This window comes from Heptranchias perlo, chromosome 24 (assembly GCF_035084215.1).
Source record: "Heptranchias perlo isolate sHepPer1 chromosome 24, sHepPer1.hap1, whole genome shotgun sequence".
Classification (NCBI taxonomy): domain Eukaryota; kingdom Metazoa; phylum Chordata; class Chondrichthyes; order Hexanchiformes; family Hexanchidae; genus Heptranchias; species Heptranchias perlo.
The window spans coordinates 21254522-21268545 of record NC_090348.1 but is presented as its reverse complement, the minus strand read 5'-3'; the positions used below and the strand labels follow the sequence as shown (position 1 = coordinate 21268545).

Sequence of the window (14024 nt, the reverse complement as noted above, 5' to 3'; positions counted from 1 at the left end):
TAATCTCATCTTATAATTTAACCCTTGGAGCCCTGGTAACATTCTGGTGAATCTGCGCTGCATTTCTTCCAAGGCCAATATATCTTTTCTAAGGTGCGGTACCCAGAAATGTACACAGTAATCCAGATGTGATCTAACCAGGGCTTTGTACAGCTGTAACAAAACTTCCTCCAAGCTGCAGTCTATACACTTGAAAAGAAAAACATTCATGGTAACTCTACAAAATGTCATTAACCTGAAATAGCCACAGTGAAATCCTGTTCATGCAGAATGTATACAGGAATCACTAATCTTAGATGCAAACAAATCCTGTTGATTCCAAGCAACAATATCTTTCAACCAAGCAGAATTTTGAAACAAGGTATTTTCAAGCTAGTTTCATTTTGAAGATATCCTCTGGATTTAAAAAAAAATGTGAGTTAGTGCAGCTTTAAGCAGAATTAGATTTTAAGATGTCTCTCCAAGTTTTTAAAATCATAATGAAAATTTTAAAACACTGGCATGGAATCTAATTTCTGCCACCAGTTCTCTTAAAATACTATGTATTACATAGAATTTTACAGCACAGAAACAGGCCATTCAGGTCTATGCCGGTTTTTATGCTCCACATGAGCCTCCTCCCCTGTACTTAATCTCACCGTATCAACATATCCTTCTATCCCTTTCTCCTGTATTTATCTAGCTTCCCCTTAAAGGCATCTATGCTAATCGCCTCAACCACTCTATGTTGTAGCGAGTTCCACATTCTCACCACGCTGAGTGAAGAAGTTTCTCCTGAATTCCTTATTTAATTTATTTGTGACTATCTTATATTTATGGCTCCTAGTTTTGGCACAAGTACTATGAAGGATTTTGGAAATGCACTAATTACATTCAATGCAAGTTAGTGGCTACCACAGCAACTTCTTCATCACATACTTTGTAAATTTGGAACACAGACTTCAGGCTGGTAAACTGTACCATTTCAGTATCTATTTATGACTTAATATAAATATCGTGCAGCACAATGAAAGTGATTAAATGCTTATTACTAGCACATCTTTAATACTTACTATATTGAACTCTTTGTGCTATTGAAGACAGGATGTACAGCCCTGAACACTTCAGTTACAGAATTACATTAGCATATTATTGTAGTATAGAAAGGAAGGCAAGAAATGTAATCTCATAACAGATGAAAATTAGAACCCAATATTTTGTTTTTTTATGGAACAGGCTCAGTTCCCCTTTTTACAATATAGTAAATGGGAAGTGTTTTAACACAAAAATGATAAAGTTGATGTTAAAAAGGCTTTCTTGTAATCATCGATATTAATGTGATCTTTTTTAAAAAATAGCTGTTACTGCTGCAATTTTGGCAATGACAACACAAGGCAAAGAAGGTAAGCTATTACTATCTAACATACATTCTGTTCATTTAAAAATTACACACCTGAATGAGCAAGTTAATTTTGCAATTACTGTTTTCTTATTAAGTTCCAAGGCAATATAATTGCAGTTGTTAAGCAGTGTAAGTAATCCAGCAACTTTGACTTCTCTATTCATATATTCAGTTCATTGCAACTGGACCACGTAAGTAAGTTAACCTTCTCAGCTGAAAGGGATTTTGGAGTATAGATATGTAAATGTATAAATTCAATTCATGTGTACTGAATACAAATTAGAAGGCATGTTATAAACAAAAAAAGAATTTTTCTGTGGCAAGTATTTTAAAGAAGTATCTTAATTGGCATTGGTGATGGTAGAACACTAATATTGCAATTCCAATCTGCTAACTGAAAGGATATACTTTTTCATAGTTAGCCCATGGGACAGAGACAGAACTGATAGCATCATGATTACATCTGTCATTTCAGTTGATCTGGTGGAAGGTGGGATGAGCTGTGTATGGCCTGTGCAAGGACAACTGTTGAAATAAACAAAAAGTAGCATCCTCCAGAGCAACGACTGTTCATTTCATCTTCGTCAAAAAAGGTAAATAAGCCACAGTGCTTGTTTAACATGTAAATGATAAAGAAACCTGCAAATTCAGACCTAAGAAATAAGTGACGCATATATAGAGTGCGCAATTTTGCTTTTGGCCATGAAAGATTTGAGATGATCTTACCACAATTTGGTCTTCTTACAAAACTGAATTTAAAGTTGATGCTGTATAGATGAGTTCCAGCACAAGTATACTTTGTAAACATAAGAAATAGGAGCCGGAGTAAACCATCCGGCCCCTCGAGCCTGCTCCGCCATCCAACAAGATCATGGATGATTTTCTACCTCAACGCCATTTTCCTGCACCACCCCATATCCCTTGATGCCTTTAATATCTAGAAATCTATCGATCTCTGTTTTGAATGTACTCAATGATTAAGCCTCCACAGCCCTCTGGGATACAGAATTCCAAAGATTCACCACCCTCTAAGTGAAGAAATTTCTCCTCATTTCAGTCCTAAATGACCTATCCCCTATTCTGAGACTGTGACCCCAGGTTCTAGATTCCCCAGCCAGGGGAAACATCCTCCTTGCATCTACCCTGTCAAGCCTTGTAAGAATTTTGTACGATTCAATGAGATCACCTCTCATTCTTAACTCTAGCGAATACAGGCCTAGCCTACTCAATCTCTCCTCATACGACAATCTCACCATCCCAGGAATCAGTCTAGTGAACCTTCGTTGCACTCCCTCTATGGCAAGTACATCTTTTCTTAGGTAAGGCGACCAAAATTGTACACAATACTCCAGGTGCAGTCTCACCAAGGCCCTATACAATTGCAGTAAGACTCCTGTACTCAAATCCTCTTGAAATAAAGGCCAACATATCATTTGCCTTCCGAACTGCTTGCTGCATTTGCATGTTAGCTTTCAGTGACTCATGTACAAGGACACGCAGGTCCCTTTGAACATCAACATTTCCCAATCTCTCACCATTTAAAAAATACTCTGCATTTCTGTTTTTCTTACCAAAGTGGATAACTTCACATTTTTCCACATTATATTCCATCTGCCATGCCCACTCACTCAGCCTGTCTATATCCCCTTAAAGCCTCTTTGCATCTTCCTCACAACTCACATTCCCACCTAGTTTTGTGCCATCAGCAAACTTGGAAATATTACATTTGGTCCCCTCATCCAAATCTTTGATATAGATTGAGAGTAGCTGGGGTCAAAGCACCAATCCCTGCGGTACCCCACTAGTCACAGTCTGCCAACCTGAAAAAGACCCGTTTATTCTTACTCTCTAAAGGTTAGTGCGATATCAAAAACTTTCCAAAGCAGTACTTTTATCATTCCCCCAGCACTGAAGACTACCATTAAGGATGACAGGCTTGTATTTAGTAGTATAAGAGAACAAAAAATCCTTTGCAATAAGGACTCCAGATCTGCTGTGACATATGGAAAATAGGCTAATTCAATTGTACTACCACAACTCAAAGTACTGTAAAAAAAAACCTTACTGCTGTCACAGGTATGTTGTTGTTCTTACCCTTTTAGAGGTGAAATTCCAAGACACTTTTCTAAACATAAGCCTGCTTTTCACCGCATTCAACAAACAGCTTCAACATCCTTAAGTACTTGAACTGCCAGTTTTTCTTTGAAGACAGGCTGAAGAATAGGTCTTCCAATCGGGACCACAGACTTGTTTCTTTTTTAAAAACTTGGTCTTGGAATGTGGGTGATTCTGGCAAGGCCATATTTATTATCCAACCCTAAATGCCTTAAGAGGACATTAAATGCCAACCAGAGTATGAACGAGAGTCACTGGTAGGAGTGGCAGGTTCTTTTTTCTGAAGGACATCATGGTTTTTATTGACAATCCAGCAGCTTTCAAGGTCATTTTTACAGATTTTACTGAATCCAATTTCAAATAGTGGGATTTGAGCCCACTACCTCTGTAGTAGTGATTATGGTCTGGACTGACAACCCAAACACCATTGTGATGATGATACCAAAACTAGATGCTAAAATGTGACATTTTTTCCACACCTGAGTTTATGCAATCTTATCATGCAGTAGATGAATTCCTTTAAAGAAACAAACTAAAAAGTTTAGCATTTTACACCTACAGGTATTTCTACCTCTTATTAAATATTAATAACGACAGTGAAATCTGAAAACTAGGGACACCTAAGGGACTTGCATCAGGTTTCCTTATTTTCAAAATGGTCATTGTATGTACAGTAAATCGGATGAGGCAAATATCCCAGGACTGGCTGTATCTCCTACAGCATTCCTTTTTTGTCGCTCTCACCTGGGATCGTGCCTAATTCTGGAGCCCTGCCAGAAGGATGTGATTTCAATTCATTTTCTGTTTGTTGGGTTTCCCAGTTCAATGCCATCCCGAGGTCCTTTTCCATTGAGGGTGGGGTGTCTTGATCCTGGGATCTGCGATGTTGGCAGCCTGTATAGGGCCAGGGTGGCTGGGAGATCCCAGCCAAATTGGGGGCATTAATGTCCTTCAGATCCGTCCAGGATCCTCTCCCTCTGTGTGCTACAGCTACTAAAGTTTGAAATGCTGGGAGGTGGTTAAAGAGCTATTAGCAGCTCATCAGTACTTGACGTACCGGTGGACTGACATTTCATGTTGCACCTGTGCAGTGGAATGAGGAATTCTTTATCCAGCACCCACTGTGGTAGAGAAACTGCTCTATCCCTGGGCCGTGCAAGCTTTCAATCCTAGAGACAGAGTGGTTTCTCTGCCGCTATGGATGCTGAGTAAAGAGATCTCCACTCCACAAAAACTGTTTCTTTCACTCACTGCTGCTTTGCGCTTGCCTGCATTCCCGTCTTTTAAGTTGTAAACAGACTTGGTGTATTGCAGGCTGTCCGTCGGTCATAATTTGCAAGAGTCCGTGGTTTCAAGGGGGGAGGGGAGGGGGCTGTTAGCAGTTCATCAGTACATGACGTTCTGGTGGAATAAGGTTGCCAACTCTGGTTGGAGGCATGATCGCGTGATGTTCTGTCCACATGATGTCAGATCACATGTCATCAGATCACATGACTTCGACAAATGTTACTGGATTTACCTTATAAAGGTTGGGTCCCCTGTAGTTGCATATCATGCGTCAGCAGCCGTTGTGTGAGAAGTTCCAAGAACCAGAAGACCACCTGTGAGCAGGCGATGAGGGGAAACCATTCTTTCCATCTCTCCCCCCATTCCCCAGTCTCCATCCCCCAGTCTTCCTCCCCCACCCGGCAACATTTGAGCGCCCCCCGCCCCCCCCCCCCGGCTAATGTAGGCTCTCTGTGGGTGACGGCACCGGACAGGAGCCGGTGACAAGCTCTGTGAAAAAGGCGGGAAATGATTGTTTAAAATTTATGCTGTTTAACCTCTTCCAATGCCAGGCTAACAGTTAGTCATTATTTAAGGTACCCGAAATATGTGCCTGTTTTTCATGTGGAATGAGATTTGATGTTGCCAGGTGCAGTTGCGGGCTTTTGTGGAATGAGGAGTTCTTTACCCAGCATCCATAGCAGCAGAGAAACTGCTCTATCCCTGGGACAGCCATGCATGCTTTCAATCCCAGAGATAGAGCGGTTTCTCTGTCGCTATGTTTACTGGGTGAAGAAATCTCCATTACACAAAAGCCATTTTTTTCACCTGCTGTTGCCTCGCACTTACCTGCATGTCCGGTGGTTCAAGTTGTAAACATGACATCAGATCACGTAACTTTTACGAAAGTTATTGGATTTACCTTATAAAGGTTGGGTCCCCTGTAGTTGCGTATCTCGCGCCAGCAGCCATTGTGTGAGAAGTTCCAAGAACCAGGAGGCCACCCGTTCCCCATCTCTTTCCACCCCCCACCCCCCCAAGTCCCCGTTCCCCATCTATTTCCCCCCCGCAAACTCCGCGTTCCCCATCTTTTTCCACCCCCTCAGCCCCGCGTTCCCCATCTCTTTCCACCCCCCGCCTCAGCCCCGCGTTCCCCATCTCTTTCCACCCACCCCCCCAGCCCCACCGTTCCCCATCTCCCCTGCCCTGCAGCCCCCATTCCCCAGTCTCCATCTCTTCCCCCTCGCCCACCCCCACCCCCCATTTCCCAGTCTCCATCCCTCCCCCCCAGCCTCGGTGCATTGAACACCGTCTGTAGTTCACAATTTGCAAGTGCTCGTGGTTTCAAGGAGCAGCTTGTGCATTTTACAATGTAAATTATTTGGGAAGGTCAACGAGTGTCCCTTTTTAACAGGTGTCTTTTTTTACAAGGTTTCATTGTAAATGACAAACACAATTCTCATTGATAACCAGAAATTTAAGTCCTTATTCTTTAGTAATGATGATCTGGGACAAAATTAATAGTCACTTGGACAAGTGTGGATTAATAAAGGAAAGTCAGCATGGATTTGTTAAAGGCAAATAGTGTTTGACTAACTTGATTGAGTTTTTTGATGAGGTAACAGAAAGTTGATGAGGGCAATACGGTTGATGTTGTGTATGTGGACTTTCAAAAGGCGTTTGATGAAGTGCCACATAATAGGCTTGTCAGCAAAATTGAAGTCCATGGTATGAAAGGGGCAGTGGCAGCAAGGATATGAAATTAGCTAAGTGACAGGAAACAGAGAGTAGTGGTGAACAGTTGTTTTTCGGATTGGAGGAAGGTATGCAGAGGCGTTCGGAAGGTATACCGGGGGTCGGTACTAGGACCACTGCTTTTTTTGATATATATTAATGACTTGGACTTGGGTGTACAGGGCACAATTTCAAAATTTGCAGATGACACAAAACTTGGAAGTGTAGTAAACAGTGAGCAGGGATCCTGGGCTTTATAAAGAGGCATAGAGTACAAAAGCAAGGAAGTTATGTTGAACATTTATAAAACACCGGTTCGGCCACAACTGGAGCATTGTGTCCAATTCTGGGCACCGCACTTTAGGAAAGACGTGACGGCCTTAGAGAGGATGCAAAGATGATTTATTAGAATGGTTCCAGGGATGAGGGACTTCAATTATGTGGAGAGACTAGAGAAGCTGGGGTTGTTCTCCTTAGAGCAGAGTAGGTTTAGAGGAGATTTGAAAGACGTGTTCAAAATCATGAAGGGTTTAGATAAAGTAAATAAAGAGAAACTGCTCCTATTGGTGAAGGGTTGAGAACCAGAGGACACAGATTTAAGGTGATTGCAAAAGAACCAAAGGTGACACGAGGGAAAACTTTTTTACACAGCGAGTAGTTATGATCTGGAATGTGCTGCCTGAAAGGGTGGTGGAAGCAGATTCAATCGTGGCTTTCAAAAAGGAACTGGATAAATAGCTGAAGGGAAGAAATCTGCAAGGCTACGGGGTAAGAGCAGGGGAAATGGGACTAACTGGATTGCTCTTACAAAGAGCCGGCACAGGCTCAATGGGCCGAATAGCCTCCTTCTGTGCTGTAACCACTCTATGATTCTTGTAAACAGCAGCTAAATGCATTGTACATATCACAAGCTCAACTATAAACGATCACAATCAAATCAATGAATTGTTAAATGTACAAAGAAAAAGCAAACTCTTACCTGAAAGTCTTTTTCTTCCATTATTTCTTTTCTCCATCTGATAAGGAAGGCAGCACAAACGTACAGGTGGAAATGTGAGAATCCCTCTGGTTCAGACTGCAAAACAAATTAATTATTTTTTTTTCCCTCCATTAAAAGCAACCTGCTTTACTCTTTGCCCTTAATTTTCTCATATTTTGTCTTTTAATTCTTTCTCATCATTGACTTTCATGCAACCGTTAAAAAAAAATCACAATCACACACAAACATGTACATTAATACCACTTTGCTCTTATTTATATTTGGTGTTTCCACCCAATTTCTCATGTCTGATCACAGAAAAGCAGCTGTGCTATTGGAAACTGGAGATGATTACATGGTTGGTTGATAAATAAAAGGAAGAGTGTGCTCAGATGTAACTTGCTTCGAACAAATCCTAGAAAGTTTTCATCACTTTTTGCTGGTCTTGGTCACCTGCTTGCCCATATCTACATTGCCCACTGAATATGGTCCAAAAATCAGAACAAACTGCAGTAACAAATCACGATTATAATTCAAGAGCAGCACTCTGAGACAACTTCTTCATTTAGAACATATATTTATGAGTCATAAGCGTGCTCAACATCACCAAGATTGCCACTCTGAATACAGCAATGCCAGAATAGCAAATAGCCAAAACACAGAATTACATAGAATGTACAGCACAGAAACAGGCCATTCGGCCCAACAGGTCCATGCCAGTGTTTATGCTACACACGAGCCTCCTCCCCCCCCTACTTCATCTAACCCTATCAGCATTTCCTTCTATTCCTTTCTCCCTCATTTGCTTATCTAACTTCCCCTTAAACACACCTATGCTAGTCACCTCAACTACTTGTGGTCGCGAGTTCCACATTCTAACTACTTTCTGAGTAAAGAAGTTTCTCCTGAATTCCCTATTGGATTTATTGGTGACTCTTATATTTATGGCCCCAAGTTCTGGCCTCCTCTGCAAGTGGAAACATCTTCTCTGCATCTACCCTATCAAACCCTTTCATAATTTTAGATTTAAATTTAATTTCAGGTCACTCCTCAGTCTTCTCTTATCTAGAGAAAAGAGCCCCAGCCTGCTCAATCTTTCTTGATAGGTTATAACCTCTCAGTTCTGGGATCATCCGAGTAAATCTGATTTGCACCTTCTCCGGTGCTTCTATATCCTTTTTATAATATGGAGGCCAGAACTGTTCACAGTACTCCAAGTGTGGTCTAACCAAGGTTAACATAACTTCTCTGCTCCCCTACCCCATTTAGACTCCTACTATCCAAGCAGTATGTGGCTCCCTTATTCTTCCTACCAAAAGTAATACCTCACACTTACCTATATGGAAATTCACTATATGTATCACTTATCGGCTGAAGAATTATTTTCACCCACTGAAGCAATGACCAGATAAGAAAAGACTGAGGAAGCGGTTGATTCATTAAACAAAGCTGCAGTATGTTTAAGAATATCTTGAAAAACATTTTTTAAAACATTTACTTTAGATTTTTTTACTGAATTCTACAAAGTGCATGTTGTTGACTGAGAAAATTTAGGGATTAAACCACTAATAATTAGGGTTAGGGTTAGCCTAATCCTAATTATTAACCCGAACCTTATGCATCATATTAAAACAGAAGAAATGGTAACTTTTGTGCCAAAACCATTGGATTAAATCTAAGCTAGTTCAATCTTCAGAAATGTAGATTTTGACAAATATATTGTCTATTTTTTTTAAATTGAGATTTATGTAAATTTGAATTGAAATTTATTGCAGTAAGCACTTGATTAATTTTTTGCTTCCAGGAACTGAACTGCAAAGCATTTAGTTTTGTTTGCTCTTTAAACGAGGAGTTCATGCTAGCCTGATTTGTTATCAATTGGCTCCAGCTTGTACAAGCTGAATACATAACTAAAAAATACAGCAAAAGGAATTGGAAACATATAGATGACTGACAAGTTTGACCAACTTGTCAATTAAAGGTAAGCTTTAACATCTCTACAGACTTAATCTGCATTAATCTTTAATAAAACAAATGAGCAACATGTATTTTAACACACACAGAAGATTCTTTAAAAACACCAATTAGTTGTTCCTAAGCCTTTGAGGGAAAGAAGCCTTTGCCCTGAAAAAAACACAACAATAAACATTACAATGGAAGCAATATGAAATCTCTTGTGGGTATACATAATTCACAGAACTGCTTCAAAACATTTCATTTTGTTGGAATAAATTGTCACAATCTGCTGGGCAATACCTGAAACACTCTTAACTGCTGTCAACCAAAGCACTGGAGGTTGTTCAGCTTATTTTCACAGGAAATACATTGCTAATTTTGGAGGACACAATTTAATGCCTCACTTTTTGCCATTAGTACACTTACCAGTAGCACTAGGAGTATGACATCAACCACCAGCATTAAAAAAGTGAACTAGTAGCTTTCATATATCTGTGTTTACATTAAAAAAACATATATTGCACAATCCAAAACATCGAAACACAGGAACTGCAGTCATTTTTTTGTGTCAACCATATATGAAAATGAGTCTAACATGTCGAAGTGAACACTGAACTGATTCTGCAGTTCACCTCAGGAACGACACAGCTGTCTATTTCATGTATCATTTTAATTATTTTTTCAGTTAATTCTCTATAGAATTGGATGATATAACTTAATTAATGAGCACAATAAAAAGTGCTGGTATTAGTGCAATACATTTGAAATATTAGCATGATCCGCACAGGTCTTATGTTTAGAGATCTCCTGGGACTTTACGTTTAAGAAACAGGTTCTAAAGAAAGAAATCAATTGTGTGTGTGTTTTTTCTCACTGCTTTTGAACTTTGTCACATTATAGCATTCAATTCACCTGAAACTATGAGAGAATTAAAGAGTTAGGAGTGGTGATGAGACCTGCAAATTTGTAATGCACTGCAATCTACCTCCAAAAGAACCATTTGGCATTTAAGGTATTTCTCTCTGGTTAGAAGCCTCAATCACTAAAGTTTCAAAGTACAAGTCATATCAAATAAAAACATAAAATACTGTACATATACAGCAGGTACTTCAACTAAAATTCAAAAGACAGGCGAGTATTCAGGTGATGACCCTTCATCCGAACTGGCACAGGCAAGCAGAAGAACTGTTACAGAACTGACCAAAACAGAGGGGACGAGAAAAAACAGGTAAAGGCCAAGAGTTCAGATATGTTAACTACTATAACAAAGATGTAGCTCATGGGTTTAACAGCTATTTTCGTCTCAGGTGTGGATGGAGCTGCAAACTATATCCAGCATTTTGTATTTTCATTTCAAATTTCCAGCATTCTTGTCATCTTCAGAAGCTATATGCATTGTTTCAAGTCCAAAGTACAATGAAATGCGTGTGCATTAACTCAAATATCCCTTTAGCATAGACTTCTCCAACTCCATGAAAAATGGCCTGCTGCCAAGCAGAGAAAATGCAGTCTATTTTAAGAATCATCCCATTGTTTGTCTCAGGTTGAATTGAGCTGCTGATGGTTGCAGAGCTGAGCTTCAGATAGACTGTGAATGGATCAACTGCATTATCATTTAGAAATGGCAGTCTCAGTCTGGGACAGGTGAGCTCTCTGGGGATTTACTCAGATGTTTCATGGATCAACAAAAATAGAAGCAAAATTATTTCAGAAACAAAACCGAATATGCTGGAAATACACAACAGGTCTTTTCTCAGATGCTAACCGACAAGATGGGTTAATATTTTGGCAGTAGACCCTTTGCGTAGAACTGAAAAGGGAAAAGTAGGCAAGTCTTTTTTTTAGGGCTGACTAAAAAAAACAATGGAGAGAAGAACAACAGATAAAAATTCTCAGTCAAATATGGTAAATAATAGAGAAGTTGCCAATGATGTTAATAGTTTGGGAATCATACAGCGCAGAAGGCCATTCAGCCCATCGTGCCTGTGCTGGCTCTTTGAAAGAGCTATCCAATTAGTCCCACTCCCCTGCTCTTTCCCCATAAGTCTTGCAGATTTTTCCTTTTCAAGTAAATATCCAATTCCCTTAGGAAAGTTACCATTGAATCTGGTTCCACCACCCTTTCAGGCAGTGCACTGCAGATCATACCAACTCGCTGCGTAAAAAAAATTCTCCTCATATCCCCTCTGGTTCTTTTGCCATGAATGAACTTTAAAAAAAAATTCAAGCAGGTAAAAGAAATTGCTGCATTATACACATAGGTCATCTCAGTGAGGCTGTGGCAAGATGTGAAGAAGATAAAGCGGGAGTAAAACAGCTCCAATAATATGCCAGGAATATAATGATTAGTCTGAGAAGCAGAACTTCCTCAATGCCTTTTAATAATCCACTCCTCTCGCAGCAAAATTAAGCCACATTACCCGATTTTGTTAATTTGTTCTTTCCATCGTCAAATCAAATGCACTATACCGTCCAAATTTCATAACGGTAGATCTTGCATCCAAATTTGGGCAGGAAAGTCTATTTCCACTGGCATTATTTAACAAATTAAGCCTTTCACTGTATGAAGATAATCAAAATTATAGGCCTAGATTTTCCTGGGGACTTGTGCCATTATGGTGCCTCTACAATGTAGGGACTCTTGAAAGCCACAAAGGAAAGAGGAAATGATGGAATAAGTGATTCACGCCATATATTTCTGGGACTTTTGCGCTGCTCCGCTCTTGCCCTCGCCAAAAACAGTTCGAAGGTATTTATCATAGTTCCATTCCGTCCTATTACAATCAATGACAATCACTATTTTCCTTGATTAATGCCAGTTTTCATGTCACTGTCACTTAGACTTAAAAATAATGGTGCTGGCGACCTAGCAGTGGCGTGATTAACTGGCTGTGAATGCATTCTCTGATTGTATTTAAATGACGTGCTGATGTGTTTGCTAATCGAGACTTGTTGAAAGACAGGTTCTTAAACATTTTATTGTCACGTCAATAAAACGAGTTTTTTTTTAAACTGTATTTCCTTTTTAAACATTTATATATGCTAATCTGCTCCTTCACAAGTCTGTTCAGCTAAAAGGTCCCTCAACAATAAAAGCATGCTTCAAAATGGCAATTCAACAATTGCCTATCGATGTGTGTATAAATGGTTAATCCATGGCAGGCAAAACTAAGCATCTGCAGGACAGTCTTAAATGAAGGTTATCAGGAAGTGGCTATGGAGTGATGGAATGTAGAATGGCCAGTGGACACACCACTTCTGATTCGCTGCTATGCTCGCTGCAACATATTCCAATTGGAAATGCAGGAAAATATGGAGTAAGTTATCAACGTCGAGATGGGTGTGCTGGACTACTAAATTTATGGTGCACATCACCAATCTCACTGTTCCAAGGAAATCTGGTCATCAGATTTTTTGAATTAAAATAAAAAGATCAATGTTTATGATATTTCTTTCAAGCAAAGCAAAAATGGTGCATCTGAAGAGGTGCAAGCTGAATCCAGTATTAAAAAAAAACAGATTTTTAAAAACTATTTAAATCATATTTTTGGATTTCAAGTGCAAGTTTAAAAGTACATAACATTTTTGATACTTATTTTGAGTTAGAGAATTAGGTGTTCATGAAGTACAATAAACTATTCACATCTTTCTTAGTTACAAATGAGACCTGATTCAGTAATAAACTAAAACAATTGACGCATCTCCCATTTGTGACCATCATTAACAATTTAACTTGTTTCAAATTAATATTGTACTTTTATGATTTTTTTCTTAATAAGTCAAATGCAGAGCTTCCATCATTTTAAAAGATGATGAATTCCACAACTGCATTCAGGAAGTCAAAAAACTGCCCAACCCTCTCTTATCATAGTGACATGCAACTTGAGAAATATATAATTTTTACCTTTTTTCAATTACATTTTACTGCAGCCTAATTCATCACAATAAATGTTGTTAAAATCAGAGAGATGAGACACAGGCAGAAGGGAAATTTATACACTTTGGTTCCAAGCACAATGATGCAGTCCACAACACGAATACAAAATGCCAATGTCCTCCACAGCATTGAGTTCTTAATCACAGCAATGAGTCTAAGGAAAAGGAACAAATAGAGAATGTGTACTTTCTACCGGAGAGGGGGAGGGTTGACGGAAAATCAGGGGGAAAATAAACTCCAAGAACACTTTCATTAACCTCAAGATGACCAACACAGGCCAAGGCCTGCTAGCAGATCACCCAGCCACAGTTGGTGACAACAAAGAAAAGGAAGAAAATAACTTAAAAGCTTGAAAAATAAGTTTACATCTTCATTAACCAGGAGACACAAACACTTTAGTCTCAACTAATTTTGATAGAGAAGCACCTAACTATGCATTATTTTACAGTGACTCTGATCATGACAGAAAAGCTTCAGTACACTACAGTTTGCATTTACGTCAGGCACTTTGCTCTCAGCCTGAAACACTTGAAAATCTAAAGCTGTCACAGAACAGCTGGCATTCAAGGCTTCCAGTAAATGACTGATTGCACATGAAAATTGGTCTGATGACTGAAGCAGCAATTAGAACACAGAGGGGCAAACAACAGAGAGTG

At 39.4% G+C, this 14024-nt stretch overlaps 1 protein-coding gene across 5 annotated transcripts in view; it reads right to left on the bottom strand.

Annotated features, from left to right (window-relative positions):
• tbc1d22a (TBC1 domain family, member 22a) overlaps positions 1 to 14024 on the bottom strand; it is a 407668-nt gene that overhangs the window by 95323 nt on the left and 298321 nt on the right. For all 5 annotated transcript variants that reach the window (XM_068004902.1, XM_068004904.1, XM_068004903.1 and 2 more), the window contains one exon: positions 7476 to 7571. In XM_068004902.1, coding sequence (XP_067861003.1) covers positions 7476 to 7571 — 96 coding nt within the window. The remainder of the gene's footprint in view (positions 1 to 7475; positions 7572 to 14024) is intronic.